At 38.4% G+C, this 14,711-nt stretch overlaps 1 protein-coding gene and 1 non-coding gene across 2 annotated transcripts; both read left to right on the forward strand.

The window, feature by feature from the left end:
* The first annotated feature begins 13,339 nt into the window (after positions 1 to 13,339).
* Positions 13,340 to 13,411, forward strand: TRNAP-UGG. The gene has a single exon. It is a non-coding gene; the product is annotated as a tRNA-Pro (tRNA).
* A 541-nt stretch (positions 13,412 to 13,952) lies between these two features.
* On the forward strand, positions 13,953 to 14,711 carry LOC109150768. The gene is made up of 2 exons (XM_019298757.1): positions 13,953 to 14,222; positions 14,344 to 14,711. Exons 1-2 carry the CDS (start codon positions 13,994 to 13,996, stop codon positions 14,517 to 14,519), a joined length of 405 nt encoding a protein of 134 aa, XP_019154302.1. The 5' UTR covers positions 13,953 to 13,993; the 3' UTR covers positions 14,520 to 14,711.

A 14,711-nucleotide genomic window follows, 5' to 3' on the forward strand; every position in this document is an offset into this window, starting at 1 on the left:
ATGTTTGGGAGATTATGTGAATCTTTGAAGAAGGCAAAACCTTTGGTAGATGGTTGGTTTTAACAGGAAATCGGTTACGGGTTTGCAATTGGTGAAATTTTGAGGACTAAGAATGTTACCCTTTCCAAAGCCAAACACATCACAAACCATAGCTACCTCTTTCGGCCACCAAACTCAACCGAACCAAAAAATCCCACCTTACCCACAAGCCTACCAAAACCAACCCAAAAAAAGGAAATTACCAAACCCATTCCAAAACCTTAGATAGTTTATTCGAGGAAGGATCAAACACTCCTGCCGTTCGATCCAATGAAGAACAATCAAGCCACCCAATAACCACAAGACCCTTACCCTTCCCAAACCCGAACCCCTTTATCCTTGAAAGCCACGGCTTAGTAGAAGGAGGAAATAGAATGGAAGTGGATGTTGTTGAGTGTGACATAGTTGAAGTTGGAAGTGATGATGAGATATCAACAATTGGGGCGGATAGTGCACTTTTGGAGGAATATAAACGGGCACTTGATTGGAGAGCTTGGAGGCTAGGAGATCACAACAAGTTGGCCGAGACAATTGGGCCACAAACCTTGGAAAGAGAAGAACTAGTCTTGAGTTGGCTAGGCACACGTGATCTTGCCCGAGCCACCCGCCTTTCGGTGATTAATTCATGTTTTTTGACTAAGCTTGCAAAGAAGAAGAGGACCGAGAAGAATGTCATGGTTGAAGCCGCATCCGAAGTGCCAATAGGTGAATTTGATCCTAATGAAATTCGTCGGGCAACGATTGCATCTTTGGAGGATAGCCGAAGGGGACCCGGAGAGGGATCTTTGGCACGGATTGATGGTGGAAGTTTGCCGGAGATTGATCCGTATCCTGCCACTGTTGGGGATGAAAATTTAAGTTATGAATCTTGTTTTCCACATCCCGCAACGGAGGTTACGGAGTCTATTCATGGTGATGTGAGTGCACCAAGTCAACAAATTTCTTTAAATTTGGATGAAGCACGGAATTTGCCTACTTTACCAACAACTTGTGAGCTGTACGATAAAGATCACCCAAGGAACCGAAATACATTGTTGATTTGCTACAATAATGATGAAGCCGAACCCAATCTAGCCGAAACAATGATCACTATTCCTCAAGATGATTTTGTTCATCAATTGCCGAATCCAACACCACCGATGCATAGTGAAACAATGTTCAATGCTCAATCCTTACTGGAAGAAATTGTTGGGGATGTCAAAGCAATTCTTCAAGAGTCTACGGGAGGATTAAACACCAAGGTGGATGCAATGGACAACAAGCTTGATGGCTATCACAAAGACATGGTGGACCGTGTTGTGCAATTGTTTAATAGGCAAGGCCTATTGAAAAATGAAATTGATACGGCTAAGGAAGAATTGAAGAATGAAGTGATCAAATTGTTTGTTGAATGGGAAAGTTTGGATCCGAAACAACTTCAAGGCTAAAACTTTTGGAGCAACAAGTGAATGGTCTTCTACAACAATCACGCATCAACTTGGATCTACTTGAAGGAGTTCGTGACAAGCAAAATTCTTCCACCGAAAGCTTTCAAAAATTCATTAATGCTGCCGAAAAGGGGGAAGGATTAGCACGTCATTTTGTCCCTCAAGCCTATGCACAGCCGAGAGCTCCAAGAGGACCATTTGTGGAACTTGTTCGACCGTCATCAACACCAAGAGGTCGAAGTGGACAAGGCCGTGTGAGCATGCTAGATTATCTTAGAAGCACTTGTCCTAGCTCAAGCTCAACTCCTCATGATGTGTTGCCACAATCCACGCCAATTGCACCTATGCCGAAGCCAATTGCCACGAGGATACAAAAATTGCAAGAGCTTCAAACGGAGTTCGGACACCGAAGTGAGCAAATGAGCGATGGCCGAACACTTGATGAGTGCATTACTTGGCACGAAGCCGGCGTGTTGAGAGGAGAAAATATAAGAGAAGCTTATGGCAACTATATCACCGGACAAGTAACCGCACCTTATCAACACAAGGGCCTCGAGAAGGATTTCAAGAAATTAAGAGAATACATCAATGCCAAGTTGAAAGGAAGGTAAAAATTTCGATTGACAAATCAAATTTTTGGTGTATAATTTATTTTAGCTAGCACATTATCTCTTGATACTATATCTATGCTAAGCTAAAATGGGTTGAAAATGCATGACATCTTTTCGTACCATACTAGTGTGTCTTAGTTATTTTATTTATTTAGTATGTCACAAGATTTTAATTTGGACATAGAATTAATGTAACACGTATAAAAATGAGGATATAAAATTTAGGGGGAAGAAAAATTCAAGCTAAAAAGAAAAATGAACACCCCACGATCAAAGTCTCATATATACGTTTAGGTTGTCCAAATTTCAAAATCTTTAAGTCACAATTTTTGTTAAACCCGTCAATTGGCTAGTCGAAATAAAAGCAATTAAAAAGAAATTATTTTTCAAAATTGGCAAAGCCAAAATGACTTGGGTATAAGTTTCGGCATCATCAAAAAGGGGAAAATTGTTAGGAATATATTGTAAATTTTGATGAGGCGAATGTATTTTTGAAAAATCAAGTAGTCCCCATTTTTATTCTATTTGAGTCAGTTTAAGTCTACGGAGTATGGTGCACCCATATCATGCAACCCATGTACAAGTCTGGAAGATCATAATTTATTTGAAGAAGTTAAGCGGGATTATAGCTTAACACAATTATGATGCGAATAAATCACTAAGAACTATGCTAGAGGAGTTGGAAGAAATGCGTGTGAGTTATGTTAAATGATCCTAAGTTCAAATCTCAAGTGACTCATTTTTAACATGGAGACTAACCAAAGTGAATGCACAAAGTCTCACTATAGCCATGCACCAGATGGAGAAACACACTAAGTATGGTGGACCAAGCTTAAAATCGAAACAGAGCATCTCACCATGAACAACTATGAAGTTTTTACAGAGGTTCCAGTATATTATTTTACATGAACAACTATGAAGTTTTTACAGAGGTTCCAGTATATTATTTTACAAGGAACATGAAGGAGAAAATATCTGATATATTTTCATCTGAACATCAAGTTTTTACGGTGGAACCGGAGACACTCGAAGAAAGCTGATTGGCGGAGAAATTCTTTTATACTCAAGCAAGAATCAGCAGATAAATTATTTAATCAACTTGACATGTCAGAGCATTTATGAAGGACAAGAAATATCAAGCTTGCCGCGCCGAACTTATTCAAATTTTGGAGGCTACAAAATTCAAGACACGGCAACGGGCAAATTATTCAAATCATCTGACAAAAGGAGAAATGACTTGTACCTAATATTTCAGATCAAGTTGACAATATTATTTGATCAACTACAATTCAAAATGGACGATCGAGATCGGAAGTTGATCAACGGGCAAATAGCTTTCATGGGCTATAAATTACCCAAGCAGACTTGAAGACAAGAAGCGACTTAACGACTTGAACAACGGCTAAGACATACAAGCAAAAGATACAAGCTATTTTTCAATTAGCCGAAAAAGGGGGAAACAGAGCTTCATAGAATTACATTGAGAGAAAATTTTATCTCTTTGTAGAATTCTCTACTGAGTGTAGAAAGAGGGCGGAGTAACTAGAGAGAGTGAAAAACCCTGGTTGAGTGTAGCTTTGTGCATAGCACTCAGTGTAAAGGGCAGAGTAATAAGAGGAGCTTGTGAAAACCCTGTGAAGACGTAGCTTTGTGCGTAGTTCTCGTGGTGTAGGAGTACAGTTTGGTGCGAAGTACTCGGGAAGGCGGAGTAACAAGAGGAGCTTGTGAAAAACCTTGGAGGAGTGTAGCTTTGTGCGAAGCACTCGGAGAAGTGTCGGTGGACACTTATTCACTATTGTATCTGGGTGATCGAAGAATAGTGAATTTCCTCCTTGAAGTGAAAGGAGAAGAGTGGACTAGGAGGATTACACCACCTCTGAACCACTATAAATCTCTCTCTCTATTTACTTACTGCTCATATATTTTGTGCATGCTTATTCTAACTGCGAAATAACCCGATTACGATTTATCGCATATCTTTATCTGTCTGGGTTTGATAGTTCCCACGTTTGCATGCAAGCCAAACTTTACGTACACCATCTTTGAACCATATCAAGTGTTTCTAACATGTTGCATGTTTAGAATCTCTCTTTGAGCACCGCACTAATTAAGCATAACACTTTACCGCTACCCATTCCGCTGCACACTCTAAGTTGTTTATCTTGTTAATGCTTGTTACTTAGAGTTGAAATTACAAGTGTTATTTACCTTGTGTGTTTTCGAAGAAAGTTCAAAAAGTTAGAGAAGTCTATTCACCCCCCCCCCCCCCCTCTAAACTTCTCACCACCCTTTCGGGACGAACAATCACATTAGCAAGAAAGCCTAATAAACAAACAGATTAAACCAAAATATGATAGACAATCCTTAGGTATACTCCCAGGAAAGTTGGTCGAGACGAAGGTCGGTTAAAAACCAACTCCTTAGATAGAGTACTGTCGCAAGGGGACAAGTAGCAACAAGGCTTTTAAGCCAGGGCCATAGAACTAGTATTCCTCCCCAAGAAACTTCCCTAATTCATGTGTTCTCATTTTTGAAGTAAAATCGTTTGAGAGATCTAAAGAGTAGTTTCACCTATGGATAAGGCTTTGAATAGGGTAAACTACGAATTGTTTATGTACTTTATGTGCTTTAGGAACTTTATAAAACACGAGTGAAGTAATAACTGAAGAGTAGAGTAATAATATGCATAATCTAACTTGAAAGGCACTAATTCTGTAACACCCCGTATTTTCCTAAAATAAGTTATAGTCCCGATATTAAATATTTTAATAAAATATTTATATATCTATTTTGTAAACGGGTTCGGGTCTATTTAGTACTGTGAACCTGTATTTTTGTACCCAAGTACTATAAGCCCAAAATGATATTATTTCCTAAAAGCCTACTAATGATTTTGGAACTCAAGCTAGACCACCCCAAGCCCATATAAATATATGTATATTATTTATGAGCCCAAAATGTAAGGACCCAAACCCAACCTTCTATATTTAACTAGCCCAAGTTAAATATAGTAACCCTATCCTCTTGCAATCGTTATTGTGTGGACCATATTTTGTTTCCCCTCTGTTTCCAGCGGGGCGAAGCAGTTCGGCAGCGTGGGAGGTCTTCCGGCATGCTTGGAGTCTCCGGCGAAGCAGGGCATGTCACAGGTGGAGGATCTTGCCGTGGCACCACCCGCGGCTTTGACAGCCTGAGGAAAACGAAGAAGGTGATGGATGGTGAGTTGCTTCTCTTGTTGTTGTTTAGTTAGATGTTAATTAGTTTTGTTTTTAAGTAAGTCACTAAGTGGTTTGTTAGCTTAGTGGTTTAGTGTGTGGTTATTAGGATGAAAGACTAGGGTTTAATTCCCCTTTAGCTTAAGCTCTATTTAGTGGTTTTATTTAATAAGTTATATCTTTTGAGCTTGGTAACTTAGTTATTCATTTATTAAGAATGAATAAGTAAACAAAGAAAAGCCTAGCTTAGTTAGTTAAGGTGTGGATAATTTTAAAATAGGCTAGGGTTCAAATCCCTTTATAAGCCTAATTAGTTTTAATTAGTACTTTTGTTAATAGTTGAGATCCGGTTTGATCCACAGGTTCCCGGTAGCTTGGCTTTGTGAGTTGAGCCTACGTTGGCGTTGTTTTTGGATGTTAAGCGAATAAGGTAATCCATGCTTTACAAAATCTATTTTCATTACCTATATGGTGATTTCTTGGATTCTACATGTGATTTTGCTATAAAAAGTGAGTGTTGATGCATTGTCTTGTGAAAATGCACATCTAGAGCTTGTTATTAGGGTTCTTGTATGTCATTGCTTGGTTATTCCTTTGATTCAAGTCATTTTGTTGTATTTGGTTAGATTTTGCATGTTTTGGACTTGAATTTGAGCTTGGTGTTGAAAATCCCCAAAGGGATTATTTTGTTTAGGGTTCGGTACCCGCGGGCGGAACGGCGGGTAGGGGTCCACCCGTCGCCCCACCCGTGGGGAACAAGGCGTGTGGGAATGTATTCCCACGGGTGGGGGTCCACCCGTGGCCCCACCCGCGGGGTACATATATGGTGGTGTTTGGGGATTTTTTCCCCGTGATTCTTTTGGCTCGGTATTCGATGTTTTGACTTGTCAATGTTCTTTTGCGGAACTATTTGAGTGTCTTCTTGATGTTTCGTAGGTCTATAACTATATGGTAGGATTCCATGTAGGTTTTGGTGTCTTGAATCGTGCTAAGTGTTCAACCTTGTGATTCGTTGAACCAGGTGAGTCTTGTGTGTTCTTCGGAACTATGTGTTGTTTACCCATTTGATAAGCATGCTAGTTCGGTGTTGAAATGCTAGCGTGTGTGGTTTGTCCTTTCCTATTGTGGATGATGACTTCTGTCAATCATCGTTGTTGTCGGATTGTGATCCTTTCCTTGATTGAGTATGGTTTCATATCTTCGTTGTGATCCGTTGATTGATTCCTATGATGGTGTTGTGTGTGTGGCTGTACTTGGATTGCACGATTAATGGAATGGGACATTAGTCACCAAGGTACGGCAGTGGTCCTCGTGGTGGCTATGACGCAAATATGGAGTTTGTGACCTGTGTGTAAGGTTCACGTATTTCTTGGGAGGCATGTGTTGCCAAAGTGTGTGGTCGGTACCCTCGTGTACTATGAAATCGGTGGTAATGTTGGAGATTGTCGGAGTGGGGGCGACGGTCCTCGGAGGAATAAGGTTGGACTTGGTGTACAGGGGTCCTGGATGTAAAGGTTGGAACTAGACATAAGGTTGGGGGTAGCCATAAGGTTGGAACCGGGCATAAGGAAGGATTATTGTATTTGTGATGAGTGATGTCACGAAGGCATGTGTGCCGATGTGTGTTTCTCTATTCGTGATGTGTGATGTCACGAAGGCATGTGTTGCCAATGTGTGTCTCTTTATTCTCTTGTCCTGAGCATGTCGGGTGATATTCTACTGAGTGATGGTAGAATATACCTTGAGCCTTACTTGTGTTGTCATTGTTGCTTCTTGATGTCTTGGGATGTGTTCCCTTAATTTTGTTGTGAGTGATATAGAGTCTTGTGGTTGACTTCTATCTTTGGCTTTGAACTTATATATACAGTATAGTATTCCGCTTCGAAAATGATTTTGTATATACTATCTATGTACGATACTTAACATGTATTGGTGGGTTACTAGCATTATTCACTGACCGGGCATCGTCCCAATTATTTATGTGCTTTTTAGGTCCCGAGTAGTGGCGAGCGCGATATAGAGATGGCTAGTGTAGTTCCCCGGACTCTGTTAGTTTTGTTATGGGCCTGTGAGCCTCTTATGATGAACAATAGATTGTTGTTGGTTCGACCTTGTCTCATGATAGACTTGTAGACTGTTGATGTTGATGATGTTCTTGCCTGTGCCTTAGTGTGGACGTGACATAACACTCTTCGTTCTCCAGTTTTATATAGTTAGACTTCCGCTGTGATTTGCTTATATTGTAGTTAGATTATCTTGCTTATTTAAGTTTAAAATGGCATGGAAATCGGGGGTGTTACAAATTCACCTAAAAGGCTCTAAATTTTTCTTAATGAACATGTTTTTCTACAGGCATAATTATAACAGTCAAATAATTATTGCAATAAAGACATAAATAGCATGCTCAGATTATGCACATTACTCACAAATACTCTACAATTAAATTCCAACACTCAATACAATTTAAACTGAAAAACATTATTAAATTAAAATTCAACTGAAAAAATTAAAACTGAATAATTATTCAAGTTGAATGATAATTTAATAATAGACTTAATAAAAAAAATTCAATTGGATAATTTGATTAGAAGAAGTCCAAATATGATGAAGGAATTAAACTGAATGAATTGATGTAGTCTAAATATCAATTCAGGTCTGGCCCAAAACCATAGCAGGCCCAGTTTTTTTTTTTATATAATAATGAGCCTAGGTCTGGCCCAAATGGCCAGACCCGGCCCATTACATATCCTCATCCACTTCATTCATCTTCTTCGTCTAAACTACAGCAGTGCAGCCTACAGAGCAGCAACGGGAAGCCATGGAGAACGAACAGCAGCCAAAGGACGCCGGAAGGAGAGCAGACAGTAGCACCGTCGCCGGGAAACCTAGCGCCGCCGCCGCCTGGCCGCCACCCTACGCCAACACCGTTCGCCCGCCTCGGCCAACGTCGCAGACCAGTCCAGCCGAACCCTTTGCGTTGTCATCACCATTGCTGAAGCACCATTGTTGACAGTCACTGAAGGGAGAACGGCGAACGTATGAGCAATCGTCGTCTCCTTCAACAATAGCTGCCAGCATACTCGTATAATCCAGCGATCGGATTATGAAAAAAAAAAAAAACGGTGAAGTAGCAGCAAAAGCCAAAATTAATTATCCAATAATTTTTTTTTGTTGTTTCTTAATGCGGAAAATTATTTTCAGCAGTCCAGAAAAATTTAATTGCGAACTCAAGAATATTCACATATGTATCTCAATTATACAAAATCGTATACAACATATGCAAATATTTAAGCAATTAAAAACTAGGCAGAGATTATTTATGGCGACTGATACCAACTATTAGACTAAATATATATCACATGCATATAATATGTGATACAGGACCGACTAACCTCCAGCCATAGTTCTTGAGACGGTTGAACGATCCGGACTACTGTATAGATAATGAGTATTTTGTCTCTCACTTTACTCAGCTCTCTCTAGATGGTGTATGAGGTATGTAATGTGAGCAGTGAGAGGACTAGTGACCTTATATAACCACTGGTCATCCTTGTGGTTGTATGTCTTTAGGTCTCCTAAACCCAAACTAGACTCATAATCATAATGGTAGTCTAGCTATTAGGTTATTAGTGTTGCACCACACATCAAATACTGAATATTATCATAACTTATCCTAATGTTATAATAATAGTAACGGATAAAACGTTACAATATTATGATATACATAATACATAATTTTCCTATATATGCTAATTTAGGCATATATTAACTCTGATCTGCCACTAATTAAGTTATATCATCCTAATTATCCTGCTAATTCTAGAAACATAATTAATTTTTCCTAATTAAGCTACATAATTTATTCTTAGAGGCTGTTTGGAACTTCCCCATCAATTAAATTATCGAGAAAATATTTTCAAAGAATATGTTTGATAGGAATAACTTTTCAGGGAAAATTAATTAACATGTTTGGTGTGACATGAAAACATAACAATTAAATTACCTAAAAAATTAATTAACATTTTCGTTCGTTTAAACTTCCCCAGTAAAATTTTTATATGTCCTTCATATATACAAATTAAAAAAAAAATATCATAACAAATAATTAAGAGTTTAATAAATTATTTCTAAATTAATAAACCATATGCCAAAAAATCACCAAGTCATCAAATTAATTAAGTACTAAAAAATTAAAGTCAAGTTAATCAAGATATATATAAAGTACTGCATACATACATACATACATACATACATATATATATATACACACACACGTGTTGTATCGTTACGTAATCATATTGCATATTAGATTACCTAAAATTTTAACTGCGTACCTGGATGTAAATTTCTTTGATAAACAATGTGTAATGGTGGGAAAGACAAATTTTTTATAGGGAAAATTGTAAAAAATGCCCCTCTATAATATGCCAATTATCAATGTCACCCCTGAATTATAAAGGGTGTAAATGTTGCCCCTCAATTATCAAAACGATGCACATATAGTCCCTCCATAACGGACATGTGGTTCCCCGTTAGTGTACACCGTTAAGTCGGGGTAAATATGTAATTTAGTGCTTTTTTCCATTTTCTTTTTATACTTTCCCTTTGTTTTTTTCCTTTTTATTTCTCGGCCTCAACAAACAACACTCCGGCAGCAAGCAACCAACATAGCCCACAGCCGCCGCCGTAGCTACCCACACTACCCATAGCCGCCACAGACATAGCTCAACGCTGCTCCGTCGGAAGCTCACCACAACTGTCATCGTCCTAGCTCCACGTTGCCTCGCCGGGATAGTACAAAGTCGTCGGAGTTCCACCATGGTTGGTTATTGTCACTGCTCTATCGGAAACAGGGGACGCCGCCGGGGAAGAGGGAGCCGTTAACTGGGAAATACTGCCCATGTCGAACGAGAGGGAGGGAGGCTTTGTCACGCTGCCTTGTCTTGTTCACGCTGGAAAAAGACAAAGCAAGGTTCGAGCTTGGTGTTTTCGTAGCTGTCGTTCACGCTGGAAATAGAGAACGTCGCTGAAGTTTGCCGCTGTCCATCGCTAGTACTTCGAATCGAGGGAGGGTCTCGTCGGAGCTCGTCCGTCGCCACCACTACTGGAGTCCACCTCCATCGCTGCTCGCTTTCGGATTATTGTTTGTTGAGGCCGAGAAAGAAAATGGGAAAAACAAAGAGAAAATATGAAAACAAAAAGGAAAAAATAACTAAATTACATATTTACCCGACTTAACGGTAAACACTAACGGGGAACCACAGGTCCGTTACGGGAGGGGCTATATGTGCACCGTTTTGATAATATAATTGATGGGCAACATTTACACCACTCATAATTCATGGGTAACATTGATAATTGGCATATTATAGAGGGGCATTTTTTACAATTTTCCCCTTTTTATATTTATAAGAGATTTTAATCTGACACAAAAAGGGATATATTTGTAATTAAATAAATTTGGTAGATTTCTAGCCACACGGAAAATAGAATCCCAACTCTCCTAGGTGGAATTTTCTTTCCTTGATATCATAGAATGTGATTCTCATTTACCCGAACATTCCTAAGTCAAAGATTACACCAAACGTGTGAAGAATTTATTTTCTACCTTTTAAATTCTCAGAAAAATTAAAACTTTCCTTGCTACCAAGTGCCCTCTTATTGTACAATTAAGAACGTATCAAGGTGACCCTACATCCAAATTGGACATATCCATTGTGCGCACCGACATTTGGCCATGTCTGCTGAGCTATTGAGTTACCGTGATTTACATTCTTTCAAATATTCTATCGGGCCGAGATATGAGGGCTCTTAGGGTTGGGGATTCAACCTTTTGGGAGAAGAAGAACGTATCAGGGTGACAAGAGAATCCCCAAACTGAGGGTGGTTCAAGCCAATCATTATTGTGTGGACCATGGTCTACACAACTTGTGTGGACCATATTTTATCTACTGTAAAATAATGTACATTCCGTACAAAAATAATGTACATTGTATTCAGGGAATGTACATTATTTTTGTTATGAGTGTATATTATATTATATAATGTACATTCAATACAAAAATAATGTACATTTAGTATATTAAAAATGTACTTTTTGTTATGGTCCACACAACATAGTGTGGACCAAATTTGCCGGTTCAAGCTTGGTAGTATTTGTTTGGGTGTTGTTTTCATTTAAAAACACAAGGAACGGGTTATAAAAAAAATCTTAGAATTGGGGGATTTTGGCTGGCTTCTCTTATTAAAAAATAAATAAAATTGCGGTGAATAAGAGTAGTTGTTATCAGGACCGTTTCAATAAAAATTGGGGTTCTGTGTAATATCTTAATTTATGGTCCTTTTTCAAATAATTTCTATATATAAATAATAGTTGTTCAAAAGTTGTATCAAATTATAAATATTGTATAAAAAATACATCTAAAATTTCATTAAAAAGTGACATGCACCGTGCATATTTAGACGCAAAATCATTTACCAAACTTTTGATATCAACTTCTTCTAAAAATACATAATTTATATACTGAATGTTCACAATTTTTATATATAAAATGTTCACAATTTACATACTGAATGATCACAATTTGAATTGTGAACATTCAGTATGTAAATTGTGAACATTCAGTATATATAGAAATTGTGTATTTTGACTGGGTCCATGGCATAACTGTCGATTAAAGCTAATCCATTGAGTTTTTAAAGCAATTATCAATTGTGGTCAATTTCACCCTATTACAAATTGGCCCAATCTCCATGCACTTTGCCTGAAATCCTGTATACAATATATACATACAATTTTATTTTTAAAAAAAATATGGGGCCCCAAAAATTGGGGGCCCTATGCAGTTGCACATATTAGACATGCTCAGAACCGACCCTGGTTGTTATTAGAGCCGTCAAAATGGGTCTTGCCTATAGGACCAACCCGCTCCACCCCTATATAGGTAGGGGGTAGGTTTAGATTTTAACTGCTCACGAGCCTATGCAGCAATTATATGGTGGACAATGGTCCATAAAGCTTTGTGCAACATGGTCCAAAAACGGCCCGTTTCTTTAAGTAAAGAAAGCCGTTACAGCTTAACGGAGCGAGTGTATATTGTCCAGCGAAACTGTAGTTATATCAAAATGATATTGTAGCTGTGTTGAAATAAAACTGCAGTGTATATAAAATGAAACTGAATAACATTTCACATATTTGAGTGTATATTGTGCAATGAAATAATAGTTATATCGAAATGATAATGTAGTTGTGTTGTAATGAATATAGTGTATATAAAATGAAACTGAATAACAGTTTCACATATTTGAGTGTATAATATCGAATGAAACTGTACTTATATCGAAATGAAACTGTAGCTGTGTTGAAATGAAACTGCAGTGTATACAAAATGAAACTGAATATGTTATACAATCAAAGTTATTTTTTGCGGACGGCGCGGAACATGTGCCATTTCTTTTCATTAAAAGAAATGACATTGTTTTGATGCCTGAACCACAATGCATTGTGGACCGTGGTCTACGGTATAATTCAAGAGGGATAAGTAGGCCTATTTAAGCTCAATGACTCAATTACAATTTATTGTATAATTAGATGACATATTTCACTCTTATCCCATTTACTTAAAAAAGAAATAAAAAATTATGCCACATAGTAAGGGGGAGTTGTTATTGTTGTCTTCCCACCTAGACAAACAGTGGTTGAGTGGTCTATTGTGTCACTAGTTGGCAATTTTCAGGGTTGGAGTTGTAAATATGGATATCATTCACTCGGGGAAAAGCTTGGAGCATCAAATAAATTAAATTTGACTAATAAACTAATTATGTTTCCAAAAAAGGACAGTATGTATGTTAATTACTTAATTTATACAGACAAAAAGATAAGACTGTAGCCTGGTATATCATATGCAATAGTAATAATCTAAATCTAAATCTAAATATAAAGTAAAACTAATGCAGTAAATAAACTTGAAACAAGAGATTGTTAACGTTTGTACCATGAAATGGAGTCCCTTGTAAAAAAATAAAAGAGCATATTTACAACATATTTGGGCGTTTGGTCTAGTGGTATGATTCTTGCTTTGGGTGCAAGAGGTCCCGAGTTCGATTCTCGGAACGCCCCGCGTTTTAATCTTCTGTTAGTTTGAACGTGGAACTTGGAATCCCGTTGTGCGGTTTACTGGTCCAGTACTCCGGAAATATAACACCTCGAACCCTAAAATTAATCCATCCTTTTTACTATATAATTTTTTTTTTTTTGAAAATTTTTAGTATATAATTTTTATTAACTGAAATTTTAAATTCATTCACAATTAATTTTTTTTTTTTTAGAGTATTATTGACTCTGTTACAATTAATAGTATAATCTAGTTACCTAGCTAAGGTTGAGTCTCTTAGGAATCTTGAAGTGGCAAAGTATGAAGGGCCATGGGTGGTTCTTGACCACTATCTTGTGGGTCAGGAATGGGAACCTAACTTTGTTCCCATAAATAACAAGACCAAGAAGCTCATTGTGTGCGTACCGTTTCTATCCCTACCAATAGAGTACTTTGATTAGGAGTTCCTCAAGAAGATAGGGAGGTAGGTCGGTCGTCCAATCAAGATGGATAACACTACAAGTTTAGCCTCTAAAGGCAAATTCGCAAGACTCTATGTTGAGGTGGATATCACCAAGCCTCTACGCTCAAAGTTTGTATTGAATGAAATGGAATGGCCGATTGAATACGAGGGGATACACCTTGTCTGGTTTAGCTGTGGGTTATATGGTCACCACCTTTATCAGTGTGGGAAGGAGGATGCTGCAATCCATAAGCAAGGTGTACAGACGAATACAATAGGCCGAGCGGAGACTGGAACCCCTGTGCCAAACAATGGGTTCCCAGAGAAGTATGGTGCGTGGATGCTAGTCACCAGGAGAGAGAGGAGAAACCGGGGTAAGAATACAAATCCCCCCTCTGCCATCACTCCAATCTAGCTAATTTCATAACACTTTCGGTTGGTCTAAGGAGGACTCAGGGAATTTTTCTGTTTGTTCTGCATATGGAATTGCGCTAGGCGTTTCGGAAGTGCTGACACCTGCCAAATGGAACAGTGTTTGGAGATTGAAAGTTCCTACCAGGGTTCAGTGGACAATAATGCAGCAAGGGCTGGTGGAGGTGGCCTCGCCAGGGATGACGCCGGAGTCTGGAAACAAGGCTTCATGTACAACATTGGTTACTGCTCCCAGCTAGGGCAATTTATATCGTGCACCACGGCGCACATAGCAATGTGCGCCCAGACACAAAACGGGCGCATTTCATGCTGACGTCACTCCGTCCATCCGGACAGACCAAATCTCATTATCTGTATTCAGTTAAAGTTTTATGTGTATTGTGTTATGAGTTTATGTGTATCCAGTTAAGAGTTTATGTGTATTATGTTAA

The sequence above is a fragment of the Ipomoea nil genome, unplaced genomic scaffold, assembly GCF_001879475.1.
Source record: "Ipomoea nil cultivar Tokyo-kokei standard unplaced genomic scaffold, Asagao_1.1 scaffold2280, whole genome shotgun sequence".
NCBI classification, from domain to species: domain Eukaryota; kingdom Viridiplantae; phylum Streptophyta; class Magnoliopsida; order Solanales; family Convolvulaceae; genus Ipomoea; species Ipomoea nil.

Bases quoted from the DNA above. Each gene is read 5' to 3' on its own strand.
- LOC109150768 (XM_019298757.1), top strand. From the start codon at position 13,994: ATGGAATGGCCGATTGAATACGAGGGGATACACCTTGTCTGGTTTAGC. The intron at 14,223-14,343 runs GTAAGAATACAA...GAATTGCGCTAG, and splicing joins GAGAGAGAGGAGAAACCGGG to GCGTTTCGGAAGTGCTGACA.